Here is a 19,112-nt window from a genome sequence, read left to right as displayed (position 1 = left end):
CTCAATCAGACATTTACGACTGGATTAATTACTACTAACATAAACCAGAAAGCATATGGAGAAAAGATGATATAACTTAATAAGCTCTATTCATTAAAACATGATACAAAGGCCACCAAATGGAACACATGTAAAAAATTCATCTGCACACCAGATATTTACTATGGGGTTTTTAGGTAACATGGTAGGGCATCATGAGAAGGTGTCAAGATTTAAATAGAATTACTTTAACCTCTTATCCATTTTTCTCCTTTCCATAACAATAAAGCATAGTTTGTTGATGACATACTTCTCTCTCCTTTGTTTGTGGTTTTTTTTTTTTATTGTGGTGTTTTTGTTGTTGTTGTTGTCTTAAACTAGAGATCTTTTTTGTCATATTGAGTTTTAGGGATGATATTTAAACTAGAAAAAATTATACAGAGAAACACTTTCTTAACTTTATCTGTATGCTGAATTTTTTCCCTTCCAGGAGCAAAATGTCTTTCAATATTTTCAATACTTAATACAGGAGAGATTTGCAGTTATACAAATTAACTGCAGCTTGTGCCACAATTTAAAAAAATAAAATGTAAATAAAGGTAGACTTTAGAGCTATGTCTTACTGTCAGTCAGGCTTTTACACATTTGAACATTTCTTATACCAGCAGTATTTTATTAATATTTTTATTAATATATTCCATTAACATTTGTATTAGCATACTGCACTAACAGTTGACAATTCTAAGAAACGTTCATCAACATAGGAAGTATCTGAGAAGAACCAGAAGACAATTACAGACAAGCTGGATAAGCATTATCTATTTCCACAGTGAATATTAATACAAAAAACATTTCATTTCATATGTATCAAATGGTCATTTTCATAAGTAATTCTTGCATAAATCAATAATTTTAACCTCAGATTCCCCAAGAGAAAAATACAAGAAGCACAAAGTGCAGAAATATAAAATCCATATCTAGAAAAAGATACATGAACAAAAAGGAACAAAATTTCTGTTTAACACAGCTGCCAAATAATCAACTCCAAAATCCAGTAGAATGCTTTTCAAAATCTGATTATTTTATCACCGGAACAAATTGATTTATTTACAAAGACTTAAACTGAGTTCCAATTAATGTTGTGCAAGCAAACATTTTAAAAGAGAGTTACTATTTTGAGATTTAAGAATAGAAACATTACATCAACATAACCATTTTTTAACTGTTGACTTACCTAAATTTTATTACTATATTTTTTGGGCTTCATTTTATGGGCCCTCTTCAGCATTAGCTGTGCAGTAGATATATCCTTAAAACCCCTACGGGAAGAGAAAAGCTTACTTCACATTTCACATATATTATGCTACACTACCTGCATATTATTGTAGAATGCACTTTTCAAAAAGAATGTAAGTGTATAGTACTTCTTATGCATGGTATGAAACTTTCTGAATTGCACAGATAGCTGCAATGCTTAATTTTATTATTTTATTACAATTTACTAAGCTAGTCTCTCAGACACTTGTAAAAGTAACTACAATAATTTTTATTTTGGCAGAAAACATATTCTTGAAAGGTGGAACTTAGAAAAAACAAGTAACAACAGCGAACTATACTGTATCTATTCCTAGAAGTTACTCTGTGAGCAAATAAAGCTTAACGTACCATTCTTCTGAAATTTTCTCTTCTTTTTCAGACATGAATGAAAATTTCTTTTTTCCTTCCAGTCAGAGAGCTGTGACATTGTTCCTTTCCCTGACCTGAAAACAAAGTATAAGAGCGGTACTGAAGATAGGTAAATAAGGAAGGGTCTTGGGTGTTGTTATTCTGCAAGTTGTTTGTGCCTTTTAAAGGCACTGTTGAAGCTTGGAAATAATACAAAAAATCTATTTTAATACTCCAGAAAGGCTTTATCTTGGAGAGTAATAAAAGTCTGCCATCAATTTGAAATGTTTACATTTCAATTACTTGAAGCATATTTCAGTCCTTTCTCTCCACAAGAATGCAGCTGTGTAAGAAATCCCTTTTAATCTTTATCTAGTCTTAAAAATCTCTATTTCAACATCTATGTTATGATATATATGAAAAAACACAAGTTTTATGATTTACAGTCAAACCTAGATAAATAAAAATACACATATATATTCTTACATTCTTAATTCTGGTAGTCAATGAAAAATTGCAATTGATTTAAATATATTTGGTTTTAATAAGTAAATACATTTTTACTCCAGTAATATCACATTAACCAAAAGTAGTAAAAGCATCAGAAAACAGCCTCAAGTTCTCCTCTTGATTTTTGTCAAATCCAAATGAATTAAATATAATGAAAAAACCACATTACTTATACTTACCTGCTATGAAAGTGGATATTTTCTGCTGAGTATGAATGTGGTCTGTTAACACACTGCCAAACCTCTTGTGGTGACAATGGTGAGCTATTTGAGTGTTCACTGGAATTTGAAGGCCTACAATACTTCTAAGTAAAAGAAAGAAAAAGATTGCAGTTGAGATTCCTGCAAGTCTGAGTTTAAAATGTGCAGGTAAACCTGCACCAGGGTTTGCAGAGTCTATTACTTTAACAGAAAGTATTCTTAATAGTGATATGCCCATTACAGACCTTGCCTTCAACTAACTACTAGGGCAAAAAGGTGACTTTAATTATATTTAATGTCCCCAAATATAATGAATTATACATTTATAAGAATCCTTTCTTTTAATTGTAGGAAATAAAACATTAGTAATACTATGCTCGTAACAAGAAGAGAAACCCTACCAAAACAAAAAGCTAAAACTTCAAAGTTTATCAAATAACTAGCAGACATTACAGTTCAATGACCTTTAGCTGTTCTGAAAACATTCAGCTGTTGTCATATAATGCAGATCTTGGTATTTTTAAAGTAGTGTGTCAACTAGCAATTTTTAATCCATTGCCAAATGTACAGATGAAGCACATCGCCTTTTTTTTTTGCTACTGTGAAGTAAAGTGTTGAAATAAATCCAAAATAAAGAAAAAACTAGGCAAATGAAAGAAAATCCAAAAGAAAAATTGCATCTGGAGATGAGGAGGAAGTCTGAGACTTCTAAAAGTAATTGTGTTTTTCAAGTCAATAGATTGTCATATTAATCACCCCAGAATAGCATATCCTTAAGGAATGAGTAAAGACTGAAGAGTAAGAAATTTCTGTGACATGTTACCTTTGGCCAGTGCAGCTGGTTTGAGAGCAGGAGTGTTTTTGAAGGGAAACGGGTGGAATCTAGAGTTAGCCATTCCTTCTCTAATGCCGCCTGTATGAATGAGTAAAGTCAAATAGTGCACTGATAAAATCAGTTTAGTTTTGATAACTTTTGCAAAGTCTCTTTTAAATTGTCTTACATACTTTTCAAGTGTTTTCAAGTTGTATATCAGAACTGCCACCTGCAGAGCAATCACACTTAAAAAAACTTTGGAGATGCTGTGTTGTACTGTTTTATTTTAAACAAATCAGATTAACAGTATTTGTGGGTTGTGGGGTTTTTTTGGGTTTTGGTTTTGTTTTGTTTTGTTTTTCAAATAAGACGCATCCTCTCCTTCGCAAATTCTTGTGATTTTATCCCAATATTGTTAGTAAACTCACGTTATTAAAAAAGGCTGCCAAACTCTGAAAAAATACAGGCCCAAAGACATTAACGTCTTTGTTTGCTGTTTTTGACTAATTGAGTATTTTATATCCAGATTTAGGTGCCTGATTATGTTAAACTTGCTTTTGTTGAGTTGAACAGAATTGATGAATAGTTTTCATTGAAATCTGGGGTTAAAAAAGCGAATGCTATGTATACTTTCTTTCAATTAATCAATTTGCAAACTAAAATAATAGCTTGGAATGAAGAGAGGTGACAGAATTAGGTGCTAACTAGTGTCTCTAGCCCTTCAAGGCAGAATTCAGTTTTCTTACACGAAAACAAAATTTAGATTTTGTTTCAAACTAAACCTGTATATGTCTTATTTTTCTTAAATGTCCTTGAGTTTTTGACCACATGTTCTTTCAATATATTCTGATAAGTGAGAGAAGCAAATTACTCCCACACAGTAAGTAAACACCTCTGAAGAATTCGGCTTGACTTACACAGGGCTCAGTCATTCAGGCTGTTCATACTTCAGCAGCAAAGAGCCTGGGGTTGGTTCTTTTGAAAATGTCCAATTTATGAAACTGGACTACTTTTAACCTATTCATAGAGTATTTCAGAATGCACTGATACCTGATCCTGAGAAATTATCCGAACTTTGGGTACTTTATTGTGTAGTTTGTGTAAACACGACTTTGCACAGCCTTAGACTGGGGAACAAGAAGATCTTCCAAGCCCTTTGGAATTCTGAGAGACAAAAGGATCGTATTCCCGCTATTTTGAAAAGGTTACTTCAGGTACTGATAGCATAATTTGGTGACTATAAGACCACTCTTTTTATTTATAAGATAACTGTGAATCAGTATTATTACTCTTTCATTCTCACCTTGCTTTTAACATAAGTTTCAATAAATTTTGCCTTTGTTTTCATGTCTTAAAAGGGATGCATTCTTATATTTCTGGAATTCCCTATTCTTTGATTACAGTATGTTTCGGTTTTCATTCTTTTATTTAATAAATCCGGATAAATTCTATGCCCTCATTATTAACAGATAATTATTAACATTATCTTTATCACTCTTCCCCTTCTTACTGTTTCAATTGACAACAAATATACAACATTATCCTTTTTAACCCACACCTCTTCTCTCAGATGGTTGTATATGTTAAAAAACCTACGTGAATAAACTGTGGAGGCATGCAACAAACAAATGTATCCCATTCTTTAACTGTTACATTTACGTACAACCCACTAACCTATCTCTCCTCAGTGATTACTCTTATGCCGATAACCACTGAGTAGTTGATTCAAAAATCAGTTAAAATAGTTAAAATCTATCCCAGAAGTAGATTGTAGCAAATCCAATCCCAAAGGCGATCATTTAAAGATGTGAAATTGGTACGGTTTGGACACAGAAGATTAAACTGACAAGTTCATATCTCAGCAGAGACAAAGCCATGACATATTGAAGTTTGCAATTGCCTGGGGTCTATAGGCAGAATGGTCAAAATGATTAACTATGAAAAAGGGAGAAAATCTGACCAAGAACTGTCAGTGAAATTAGATATTATTCCTCCTTGTCCTCTTTGAGTTTACTCTTCAATGGCACTATGTAAATCATATTTCTAGTTTTTCAGATGAGAGTTGTTCACTTATTTCAAAGTGTGGACATGCAATCCAGTCACAGGTAAACTCAACATCTGCAAAAGATGTGTCTTCAACTTTGCTGGTATACAAAGGTATATGAAAATGGCAAATTTCTGAAGTATTTTTTTCCTCCTCTATTTGCAAACGAATCAATATAGCTAGGAGAGAGGTAGATTTCCACTTCTTGTACAATGTAAATGTCAATCAACTTAATTAGTGTGTACAATGATGTATCCATTAATTACCTGGGTACTTAAACATCCTATGTTAGCAGTGAATATTATCCAAGTTCTACTGTCAAATTTCAATTTAGCTTGCATCCTAGCTACTTGAATTTCTACCTCTTTGATGAAATTGTTTGTGATAGAAATCAATAAAATTATGAAACATGAAAACTAGTACTCCAAAATTGTAGTCCATTTTTTGGAACAAGAATCACTTAAGCAGTACACTGATTGAATCCTTTTGCTTTATAGGTGTACCATAACCCAATTAAAATTCTTTGCTCTTAATATTTAGGTTGAAACTTTTCTCACAAAATATTTTCCTAGTGTTTGCCATTTATTATTTTAATATTCTCCAGTGTTTTTATTTCTTTTATAGCCTATAAGATGTTTTTTCAGTGTTCTAAGTGTTGAAAAGAAACACAAATGAAAATATAAAAGCAGGATTCAAAGGTATAAATATGTAAGACAAAAAGAAAAAAAAGACAACTTATTTATCATTAAGCACGTTTGGCACTCCTATGAATGTGTAGCATATTATAAAAACATACCATACTGTCATTTGCTTTGGCCAACAAAAACAAACACATAATTGATTTTCAAATATATGCTCTTCCACTATGTTTGTCCCACTACGTTTGACAGCACTAAGTTCAAGAAACTTCTGTCCATATGTCTCTCATAAACACAGTCTTAAATTATAACTAATGTAAAGTTTGTGACAGATTTACCAATACTTAAGGCTAAAAACTAGATCCATTTCTACTGACATTGTCTAATAAGGAAAAAAAAAACAAACAATCAGATAAATTATAAAGCAAATAAATGATACGTTTAATTGTATGGACTACATTGATAGTTATAGGCATAATATATTTATGTTTATTTCATAAGCCAAATTAAGGAATTTATTTAATAAACACTGAGGTATATAACGTAGCTTTACACGTATGTGCAAATCACATACGTTGATTTAACACACATAGTTCATCTGAAGATATCTTTTACACTTCTGTATTCTCAATACTTTACTTTCGGTGTTTGTTTCAGACTGTATTAATTACTTCAAAAAAGTTTCAGTTTTCACAAGCACATAAAACATACATAGATCTTCTAATTTTTTGCTAAAGCTTCACAAAAATAAATTCACTTTAATTTACTGTTCAAAACACATTTTTAATACTTGTCAAATTTTTCAAGGATTTTTTTTTTCTTTTTTTTCCTAGATTTATGTTAGTTTCATTTAGCTCCTGTTCAGGACACATACAAAATAGTTCCAAGACTAGAAAGAATACAGGCCACTAAATTCACTATTAAACACAATATAGTTATCCCTGATATCATTCTCCAACAAGAAGAAGACGTGAATAAATCTGGGTTTGGGGTTTTCTGTCTGAATTTTAATGATAAAACTTCCATAGTATTAGCTATTTCCATTAGCCATAGGATCAAGAACTTGTTAACCTGATTCACAACACATTTTTTACCTGTTGAGAGCCTAGTCCTACAGGTTTTTTTTCTCCACTTGATTTTGTAGCTCACCAATGAACTCTGGAGGCTTAGGGATTTATTTTTTCATGGTATATTATACATAATCTTTTTCATTTTGCTATTCCTTCAGTTTTCAAATATATGTTCTATCCCTTGCTTTTCAAAATGTAACGACTATTTACCATCAAACGTTAAACTTCTGTAGTCTCAGAACAGAATTCAACTCTTCTATAACCACCAAAGTCAGTGAGAATGGTTCTACTAACTTCAACGGCGACTGAATGAGCTACTGAACAGCAGAGTTAACTGCAAGTGTTATTTATATAATCTAATTCTAAGCATCTTTTATATGCTCTAGTTTACATTCTGGAGCTACATAATATTTTATAATTACTACACACGTAATTTGGGCTGCTCTGAGTCATATTTAAACCACAAACAAAAAACAGCTCACAGGACACAGTGTCAAACTTACACTCAGCTTTGAAGTACTTCTACAAGTAACTGTCCAAACTGTGAATAACGCTATCACATATTGCCTTTCATCTCTCTGAGATCAGGAGGATCACAAGACTATAATAAAAACAAATCAATCCCCCAAACTGTACTATGGTTAGAAGCAGAGGATGCAAGACAGGCTGAAAAAGAAAGGCCAGCATTTGATATGTAAGAACTCTGTTCTGGGTCAGACCAAACATCTGTCTACATCAGTACTCTGCTTCCAGAAGAGTTCAGTAGCAGATGCTTATAGAAAGAATGAAAGAAGCTGGATATGCTGAGGACAATCCTTCCTTGGTATATTCTTTCAGACCTTGGAAACTGGTCATTAAGGCCTTTCTGCTAACAACTAGGAAAAGATCCCTCAACTTAAAACACTAATCAACCTCTTATTACAAATATAACCATCTAGTCAGTATGTTTGCAAGGTCACCTCTATGTCAATCCAGAAAGAATGCAAATCATTCATATCTCTCGAGCATATAACTGCTGAAGTGGTGTAGATTAACTCCAAAAGGCCAACATGTCAGCTGTCATGGCAGCTGAAGCTACCCCAGGTTTCCAAACATGGTGGACCTCAGAACCACAAGACGAATCATCATCTGACAAAACTGTGAAACTATTTTTGAAAATCAGGGAGAACTAACCCTTATACCTCTTTCATTTCTTCTTTCGTTTCTTCATTGTCTCATTCACTGTTTTGCAGGACAGGAATAGTTTAGCCAGAAAAAAATGTTTTACTGATATTTATGCAGTGCTTTTATTTATATAGTATCTTAAGATAAAAACAGGAAAATTACCCAACAGAATATGAACAAGCAGAAGAAAATCAATATCCTTAACTCACTCCGAACTCAGAGTTATGACTGGCTCCTGAGCATTACAACAGAATAGGAGGAATGGGAGGGAAGAAAGCCTCTTTTATTAAAAAAAAAAAAAAAAGAAATTCCACATTACAATTTCACAGAAATAACGTGTGGAATTCGTTGCTTTTAAGAAAAAGATTCACCCTTCAATTCACCTGTCTGGTTTTGTCTAACCTGTTTTTCTGGACTTCTGCTCACTTCAGTGAGGCAGGCCATTAATGTCATTTTTACAATGGCCCTTTTCAAACAAATTTTACAAATGATCTGCCTTCTGTACATTCAAATACATTTTTAATAAGAATAATACATAATAAGAATAAATAAATAAATCAACCAGAATGAAGCTTTCAACTAGTTTTCTCTACAGAATACAAGTTTCAGTACAGTTCTTCACGGTGGTAAAAACTTTCCTAGTTTTTAGTGAGTATATTTCAAGAGTGCAGCTAAAGTCTAGTTCACTCCAAGAAAATAAGATAAAAAGTTAAAACAAAAAGACAAGTGAAAGTGCTTTAATCCAAGGTAGAATGTTCAACAGCATTCTATGACTATTTCAAATAAGCTGACAAAATTTCTCTTTGGGAAATACATGCCACATGAAGAACTACTTTTCCTAGTGTCAGACATCTCGTAGGTTAAATAATTACTCAGAGACTGGGATGGGGGAGTGGTCAAGCAGAAGGACCATATGCTGAAGATTAACCCTGTGGATACTCACAACAGAAAAGGACATACCATAGCCAGCCATACTGTACCGTCTTTCATCTGGCAGAAAGTTGTAACTTTCTTTCTTGGTTCCTGGCAAACACATTTCACTCTGTGGAGTATTTCATTCAAATATCATGCTACTCCAGGACAACATCTTTCATTTCTTTTTAAACTAAGTATTCTTTGCTAGAAATTTCTTCTCTAAAAGAATAAGTAAGTTTTGTCAAACTTCTTAAGAAATCACAAATTTTTAGCTCTTAAATCTGGTAATGACGGACCAGATCACTTTTTTATGCTCATTTATATATTTTTGATAGACTGTGATTGAAAGCTTCCTTTGAAATTAAAGATCTGAATATTTTTGTGTATTTAGCCTTTTCTTTCATCTGATCATTTTAGAAATCAGATTACTCTATGGACTAGCTTTTCTGAGAAACTCAATTTCATGTGTAAAGCTTAGTTCTATGTTAGGAAGTCGAATACCAATTCAGACTCAGACTTTCTAAAAAGCTTCCAAAACCAAGATAGTATCAAATATGACATCATTAACTGAATCATCTATTAGTTGCATCACTATTCCATTTTCAACATCATAAAAACTCAGTCTAAGTTCTGTCATTTTAAAACTACATGTAAATGTGTTGATTTGAACAATTTATAAAAAAATATACAGACTTCTTTTTAATTAGACAGTTAGACATACATTTTATAGAGAACAGATCTCTGAACTGCAAGCAGAAGGAAAAAAAGTCTTTTTCTCTGGGTTTGTCTTTCACACGCTTTTTCCCATATTTATGTGGTGAAGATAATAGGCTAGCACCGTAATAAGGGTTATTTTAAACCTTTGGCAATGCTTCTTTTTCAACTCTGTCTTTATATAAGACAAGAAAGTTAGGAAAGAAAGCTGGGCACAGCTGCATTCTTACGACTGCTAAAACCAAACAATGTTTCACGTCAAAAAAAATAGTGAGTGTCATATGGATTCCAAAGAAATATTGCAACGATTAATTGATCCCAGGAGGTTTTATACACTTACAAAAGCTGCTTGATATTTGAGTACATTCTTGTAGGAAAATTAGAGGACAAGCATAGTTGTGTAGTTGTCCATTTATAAGAAGGATATATTGACAATTAATGGAAAAATCACAATACCGTTAAGAAAAACATTCAAGAAAATTTTATTGGAGAATGTATTCTCCAAACGTAATTTTTCTAAACTGCTTTCATAATGTCAGAAAATTGATTGTTCTCCTCAAATTCTAATTCACACATACATATAATATATGTAATATACGTAATATAATAGATGTACTTATGTTATTTCTCTGAATACATATGACTAAAATTATGCAAACATTTATTTCAGACTATACAAAAGTAAATGAATAATGCAAACTTCAGGGAGACTAAAAGTTTTCTTTCACAAAAAATGTTGACTGTGTACATACATAATTAACTCTCCAAGAGTCTGAATTTTATTGCAGTTCATGTCACGTGACCCAATGTGACCCAAACTTTTGTAGAAATGCATTTTTGTCTTAAGCCTGACAGTGTTCAAAGGAAGCTCTGAGTCCTACATCTTTTTTTGAATACAGTTGTAAAAGATACAGATGAGTATATGGTAATCTCAGTTTCAGAGGTTAGACATGGTTGAAGTAAGCATCAGAAATGTATACTTCAAAAATCTTTTGAGATGTATACCCCACCCCACCTCAATAAACATCAGGCTCCTGGGATCTTCAGGCCACTCCTCAAAAGGGCTCTAAGACCCCAGATGCAGTCTTTCCCCATTAAAATGACAAGAGTCTTCAGGTCTTCCCCTCTCTGACTTCGCCACACTATACAAACTTTAGTCCCTATAAGCCTTTTTCCAAGTTCTTCTACCTCTGTGATAATAACAAACAAAACTTTGAAGGGGCAATGGTCAAAAGCTCAGCAAAAAACAGCCAAGGGACAACTCATCCCCACCCCTTAAATACTGTACATTCTAGTACAACAATTTCAAAGAATATACAATTCAAAGGAAGATAACTCAAAACGTTCTATTGAGCTTGGGGAATGAGTACTAGTAAACACAATAGCAAAGAACGCTGTACTTCAGCTTGCAGTTTTGTCAAAGGAAGAGAAGTCAGGCAGAAGCACAGAGTAATAAAAATAGTCACAAGTTTGTAGTCATCTAACCTTTATATGTTTCAAAGTTCATGTCACATGAGAAATCTCATTCAATTTCAAGATTTCTCCTGTTTGTTTAAAAGTCCCTATTTCAGAAATAAGAACAAATAATAGTTGGAAGATAAAGAACAAAGAAGGACTAAGTTGTAAGCATACATTTTTAGAACTGATGATAACAAATCTCTGCTTACACTAAAATGCTTAATTCTAAAGAAGATATGTCTTAATCATCTCTCAGCTTCACTTTTAGTGTCCTCGTTATATGTCCCTGACACTAACTCTTCTATTTGAGATAAATTATGCACAAACGAATCTGCAATTGTTGATTCCTAACTAGTCTCAACACCTTAAATCTTTTGGGACCTGCACTGTTACTCTCTGGGGAATTCAAGAGCTTCAGGAGCTGATTCTTTGGGATGTTTTCCTGTTGTAAACTCAGATTTGTGAAATGATCAATAGCTACTGTTATTTCCAAAATATTTGTTGAAAATTTATTATTTATCAAAATAAAATTTTGAAGTATTTTCCATACAAACAAAATGACTCGACTGAATAGTAGGAGATGGTTTTAACAATATTTAGCACTTAGGATTCCTTAGCCCACTCCATTCAAGAACAAACTAGACATAAAGTTTGTAGTTAAACTAAGATTGTGTTATAGGGTATGTTTTTTTGTGTGATTTTTTCCCTTCTCTGTTTCCACTAATTAGAAACTCAAGAATTGTATGGTGAGGAAAAGTCCATGAGGACCCTAGATCACTTTCTGTGGTGCTGCCTCCTAGACAGTCAGTCACTAGCCAACAGTGTTGCATGGGGTGACTCTAACCCATACATCAGACTTTGCACTTGTTCTTGTTGAACATCATGAGGCTCTAGTCAGTCCTGTGTATCTGTGCAGGCTGCTCTAAAGAACACCCTGGTCCTCCAGCATACCGACTGCTGACTCCAATTCGGCATCATCTGCACACTTGCTGAGATTGCACTCTGTTCCATCATACAGGTTGCTAATTAAAATATTAACTATTCAGTCCCCCTACCATTCATGATGGGCTCTATTAATTACTATCCACAAGCTGGATTTTGCACCACAGAACACAACTATTGGAGCCTGGCAGTCCAGTCAATTTGCCAGTCACCTTGGTCAAAAAATTTTGAGGACAGTCTGAGGAGTCTGTCAATGTCTTTACTAAAATAAAGGTGTGCAACACGCACTAACCCCCCCTTCATACTGCCAGCCACCTTGTGATAGAAAGCTACGAAGTTGATCAGCCCTTGGCAAACCCAAGCTGGCTGCTCCCAATTCCATTTTCATGGGTTAGAAACGGCTTATGAGAGGATTTGCTCCACTATTTTCCTAGGAACTGAGATAAGGTTGATTGACCTCTAGTTCCCTGGATCTTTCTTCTTTCCTTTCTTAAAGATGGGTGTCATGTCCGTCCTTTTCCAGTCACCAGTAACTTCCCCCAGTTGTCACAATCTTTCAAAGATGATAGAGAGTGACCTAAAAATGATATCAGGCAGCTTGTTGAACTCCCTTGGATGCATCCTATCCATTCCCTGAGACTTGTATACGTTCAGGTGAGCTAAGCTCTGCTGTGGTTGGATAACATCTGGTGTGTTCTAAACTAAAGGGACTTCAAGGTCCAGGGAATGAGACATATATGGATTTAAGCGTGGAGGAGAAAGGAAGCTGACATCTCACTTTCCTCTTTGGTTCCTCCAAAAGTATTGCTATTTAATTTAATTACAATATCAGCTGCATCAATGGCCTCTTCTCCGAGAGCACAGACAAGTCAGTTGGGAGAGCTCCTGAAATTTGTAAACAGGCATTACTAAAAAATCCTTTTCAATGGAAATCAATATATGTGGACATGCTAAATACCAGACATTTAACTAGATCCTTTAAACACAATCTATACCCACACTAAAATGTCAATTTTAAAATTACATAAAAATTAAAGAATTTAGGGAAGTTATATTCAATGACTTGGGAATTCTAGCTCAGCTTTCAAGAGACTCCAGATGCAAATGCACTCACTGAGAAGAACTGATGGCTCTGTTATTACTTCCATTTACAATGATGCATTTGGCTGAGAACGATTTTCCTTTGAGGCTACAGTAATGAGTTTAAAACTCCACAGAACTAAGAAGTTTTTCACTTTTATACATTTTTCCATTGCTTGGCCTGTTCATTCAATTCTGATGCTTGGCTTTGTCTTTAGAGAAATAAGAGTAGGAAGTATCATTAATGACATCACTATACTTTGATATGTCATACATGCTAAATATAATTTAGAAAAATACTATACTCTTGGCTAAATACAGGTTCCAAATGATATCTTTAGTGTCATGCATCATTAGTGGGCTTTGCTTTGGAAAGTATTTGTTTGAATCTGGCTATTTTACCGAGGCTTAGATAGGGACAAGCTGTGAAGATAGCTTCTGCTTAAAAATTAAAAACATTTCAGGTGGCATTAAGAACTGACATCTCATGTGGAAGGCCAGAAAGCAATCAGAGCACATTCTGCATGAGATGTGAAACTGGAGTGTCACTGACAGCCACAACTCCTAATAGCTGCGTTTGTGTTTATTTTGTCAGATACTGACTGCAACAACCTACTTTCAAGGCCAGGATATCTACCAGATAACTAGAAAACAAGATTTCAGCATTTTAGATAAACATCATTGCTGAAAGAGGTAGCAAAAAGGCTTTATGTATCTGATAATGCCACAGACTGAGAATGGCATGCAATTCATTAACATAGCAGCTGAAGAAGCTTTGAGGTCCCTTCCAATCCCTAAGATTCCATGATTCTGTGAAGCAGGATCATATCAAGGGACAGTAGATTGAAAAGATTGATCTTCCAATATGTTACTTAGGAGAGAGTTTTCCCCCTCCTTTTCAAAAGAAGAGGATGGATCTAACAAAATTTTCATCATGCACATTTTGCTTTTCTACAACACTGTTAACTTTACAAGAAACGTGACGAATAAAGGTTCATATTCTTTGCAGCATACAATACCAAAAGGCTGGATTCGGAACTGACATTTATAAGCAATTACAAGAGCTAGACATGCGTAAGAGTGTCAAGATACAAGAAATGTTATGGAGACCTTCTAATCCATAAGCTACACTTATTTTCTGGCACTAGTTAGAAAACAGCAATCACTGTCACAAGCCCACAATCACAAGCTCACAGCCTGAGACAAATCGTATCATGAAGGATTATCTGAAAAGAAAACAAAACACATTATATGTGTCTAGTTTGGACATGTGATAAGAATAACAAAGATGGGAGAAATTGTTCTAATTGTTGTTTACTTTTCAAGAGTTAACACATATGAGCTAGTTTTTATTCTTCTCTGCACCCCACTGCCCCCTAAAAAATTAAAAAAAAAAAAAGAAAACTGTGACTTAGCTGCCATGAAAGGCAAGCAAAAAAATAGGAACAGCTACGCCTCTGAGTGTGGATACGTAAAAAAACATGAAGGAAATTCCTGGTCAATAATTTCAAAAGCAGTCAAAAAGACTGGATTTTAAAATTCTACATAATTAAGCTCAGAAGCAGAAAAACACTTGTCTCAGGGCAACAGATTTATTCCTTTGATGAAGGAAGCAGTGATACATTTCTTTTTAGCTTGGTTTCAACTTACAAAGTTACTTTCTTTTTGAAAAGTCTGACTAGATAGTCTTGATTTGAACTAAATGCAAAAAACGAAGTTTTGAAAAATACAGTACTTACTTTCTGTGCCATGTAACCATCAACATTGGTACTTGATGAGAATAAGACATATGCCCACATGCTGACTCAGTGTAGGAAAACAATAATTTATTCAAAGGCAGATATTCTGAGTAAAGAATTGTCTTAAAACAGATCTTATTCAACTGGTTCAGCTTTCTGACACACTGTCAAGTTCAGCCATTTGGCATTTGGCTCACATCACATTCTCACCAAGGAAAACAACATTGTCAATGGTTACATGGTATGGAAAGTAAGAGCTGTGTCAAGCAAATGTGTTGTCAGATTTTGTCCACCAGAAGTAAAGGGAGCTCTGCCTTGTAGATCATTTGCTACATGGATGGACTCTTGATGAAAGGTTGCCTTAAGATCAGCCTTCTGGAGCATATAGGCTGGAATTCTCCAAAGTCCACATGAAAGACATGAAATATCACTAAATACCAGGCTCGTACTTTTTGAGACATCTGTTAGCCAGATCTTTCGTCTCATCTGGACAGCCCATTTGACATCGCACAATACAACAGACACAAAACACTACTGCCATCAATTGCCTCTGAATATTTTGGCAATGTATGGGAGCTGATATGAAAACAAGAAGATATCAGTAACTGTTCAGGTGAAATGATTACTATCCATGCTATTGTGAGCAAGACAAAGGCCCTTCCTCCAGCTCAATCACGTGCAATCCATTTTTCACATGATATGGTGCCAAACTTGTACTGAAAATATACTACTGCTCAATGTGCATAAACAAAGTAAACAAAGGTGTTTAGCAAAGACTAGAGTCTTCCCCACGCTGTTTTGCAGCCTTACCTTCCACAGAGCCCTGAGTACACTGAACTTATAATGAAGATATGAAGTATTAATTTAATGAAGACTGGTATTTAATGACTTACTGCATTGAGATATTTGCAAATGGTTTAAATAGGTACTTGCACACTAGTGGCTTTGTAGAACGCCAGATAATATTGAATAAAATCATTATGACTGAAATCTACATAATACTGGTATAAAAACCCCAAGCAATGACTACATCACAAAATAGTGGGCTATTCAAAAAACTTTTGGACAAGCTTTAGTACATTTGTATTGGTTTGCAATAAAGCCCTTCTCTCTCATTTCACTCACCCTATCCAACAGTTAAATCTGCAGCACAAAATGGCGTCCAGATATTTTCCTCTTCACGCCCTAGCATATGGGATTTCTTAGCCCAGCAATATGTACTCTTCCCTGCACACTTGTCTGAGGCCCAACAGATAGCCATTGATATCATATGTCGTTATTTGGCTCTGCTTCAACACATTGCTAGAAAACACTGAGGCCAGAAAGGAAGGAATAGGAAGTATAAACCGTTCCAAGCTTCTGCTGCTTGTTTCTGCAGAAGTAGAAAGTCCATGTGATTTGGTATTGCCCAACTGCAGAGAACTAAACAGGCAAAGACACACGGAATTGGGCAACCTAGGAGTGACGGATGGCTAGCTTGGGCTAGGCAGAGCAGAGCGTAGACCCATTATAGATAAGCCACACATTTATCACAATCAAAGTCTTCAGCACAGACAAGATATGTGCTTTAAAAAAAAAAAAACAAACAAAGAAGGAAAAAATATGACAAATATTGCAGGGTATAATTCTAGTTGCAGCCATTAATCTTGAACTCTGAAACGCTCACAGAACAAAGTATATCCTTCCTGAGCATACACACTGTAAATTTATCACATACACAACTCTGGAGAAAACAGATGTTCTTATATTTTTCATCACAAGAAACTACGGGCTTGAGTAACTTATTTGACATCAGTTCCCAGTTCAGCCTTTGAGCCTGCTGTGCAAATTAAAATGTCAGCTCATGGTTCTTCTGTCATGATCTGAACTAAACACTTTCTCTGAGAATTGTCACCTAAACCCACGTTTTGTTTTTCCTAATAAACTCAATAAAAGCAAAAAAGTAAAAAAAAAAGAAAGAAATGTGTGGCAACACCAGAGGGCGATACAGTGAAAGCCTCTCTGAAATGAGTTGTCTTTTTTTTCCTGCCTTCCCCACTCCTTCCTTTTCTCCCTGCCTTCCGAAGCACCTGCCAAATGCAATTGCCTTGCTGATAGACAGATGGAACAAAACTACCCATGTAGTTTCCAGTTTAGCAATAAAAAAAAATTAAAAATCACAGGATTATTTGGGCCAAACAGAGTGAAACAAGAACAGCTCAATTGAATTACAGTATGTAAGACTCTGGCCTACTGGCTGAATAATTCAAAACAGGATATTTTCCTTCTTTAATATATGAACAGATACTTCCTTCCTGTGTGAAGAAATAAATCCTTCAACTTTCTGCTTTTTATTATTTTAGAAAGAAGCCAGGGATCAGAGAACATCAGCTAATGAGACTGTTCTTTTTTGTATATATATTTCAAATTAAAATGAAAAAAATCCTAAAATTTAAGCCAGATCTCTGTGTTTATACACACACATTTCCTGTCTACCAAATGATTCCTGGAACTCCTGCCTCAAACATTTTGCATGCTCTTACAAGAAAACAGTAATTCTGAAAATATAAATTAAAAAAGCTGCTGAAAGGGAGAAGAAAAAGTAAAATTACTCCAAGTCACCAAATCATTGATAATAGCTTCATACAAAGCCCAGATATTTTCTACGGGAAGGGTCATGGCAAAAGAAGGCTGATGTTCAGATGACCAAAGTCTGATCAACTGAAAACTCCAAATAACAACATATTTGGTTTCATAACTCCCTATGAGCCATACAAACATGTGATCATAAATAGGATCTCATCCTGCCAGTAGCAGGGCTATTGCATCAATCTCCTTTGCAAAATTACAGTGGAATATCGACAAATCGCTCTTGCAAAGATGCAGCAGCTGAATAAGCACATTCAGAAACAGGATTCTCGAAAAAAAACTCAGTCATATCCTTTTAGGTCTCAAATGGCTATAAGTTTTCTCTGCTTTACCTGAAATAATGAAAAAAAAAAAAAGCTAACAAATGTGAACAAGTAGAGAAAGTAGTGCTAAAAACAAATTTATAGGTAAGTCATCAACAGCTGCCTTACTATGCATACCAAGTCTAGAACTTCCCATGTAGACTATGTCTTTGAGGCTATAAAATTGGTGTAAAGATTCTTCTCCTTGATTACTGTGTGACAATTTTGAACTTGTGGACATTTTTATTTTTTACTTAATTATCACTAAATTCAGTTTTGAATATGATATTATTCCTATTGTTAACAATAATTTCTGGATTTTTTGCATCACAGACCTTCTAATTGTGTTTTTTTTTCTGATTTAACTATACTTCTCTTCATAATTTACTATTGTATTCAGACTCGTAATCTTTTTAGCACTTTCCTTGCAAGACAAAGAAGAGTTAATAAGTCTGCTTCACCTGTGGTTTTGGGTGTGTGTTCTTTTTACTGGAATACTGTAACACTGAATCTCAGCTATATTTTCTGTATTTTCAGTATATTATTGTTCGCATTCTATCATGAAAATGAACAAAATACTCAAATATTTTTTTTGAATATACAGTCATTATAATCTGTTACTAAAATACTAAAAAGCTAAATATTTTAAAACAAAAGGAGCTGTTATTGTCATTTGACTGTCCTTTAACTGTAGAAATATATGGGGTTTTACACTGGCTGTGGCATTAATAGCACAGTTACTATCAGAGCATCTCAAAGAGCAGGAAGCAATTAATCCATGCAATACATTTAAATGAGCTATATATACTAAATGCTTCTTTAGTTTTGGACATCCAACATGTTAATTCTAGCCCTGGTAGTCCTTTCAATTTCTTTTATTTCCAACACCTACACAATTTCTTAAGAAGAATAATATTTTTTTACATGAATTTTTTATGCTAATGACTGTGCTTACTTCAGAAAATCTGAAAAGATCCACATTTATTTCTTCATAGTCATCCTCCACTTCATCACTTTTAACAGCTGCAAGAGCACTGGCCAGTTTCTTTCGCAAAAGAAAGCCCTTCCAAAATGCCTAAACAAAAAATTTAAAGCATGTTATACAAAGCCATAGATCAAACTGAAATCTAGATTCTCTATGTTATCCCATTAGGAAGATAAAACATCTTGGGCCTTGGTTTAATAGCTCAATGATCTGTTTTTGAACTTTATGTGACATTTAAAACTACAAGACAAATTAAATGCCAGCA

At 34.2% G+C, this 19,112-nt stretch overlaps 1 protein-coding gene across 1 annotated transcript in view; it reads right to left on the bottom strand.

Annotated features, from left to right (window-relative positions):
- LRRIQ1 (leucine rich repeats and IQ motif containing 1) overlaps positions 1-19,112 on the bottom strand; it is a 114,901-nt gene that overhangs the window by 51,165 nt on the left and 44,624 nt on the right. Inside the window, 6 exon segments of the mRNA XM_086610728.1 lie at positions 1,219-1,298; positions 1,645-1,684; positions 1,687-1,739; positions 2,334-2,458; positions 3,178-3,267; positions 18,818-18,937. Coding sequence (XP_086466854.1) covers positions 1,219-1,298; positions 1,645-1,684; positions 1,687-1,739; positions 2,334-2,458; positions 3,178-3,267; positions 18,818-18,937 — 508 coding nt within the window.

Source organism: Tauraco erythrolophus, chromosome 4 (assembly GCF_009769465.1).
Source record: "Tauraco erythrolophus isolate bTauEry1 chromosome 4, bTauEry1.pri, whole genome shotgun sequence".
In the NCBI taxonomy this organism is placed as follows: Eukaryota; Metazoa; Chordata; class Aves; order Musophagiformes; family Musophagidae; genus Tauraco; species Tauraco erythrolophus.
The sequence above is the reverse complement of the archived record's forward strand: the minus strand, read 5'-3'. Positions and strand labels throughout refer to the sequence as shown.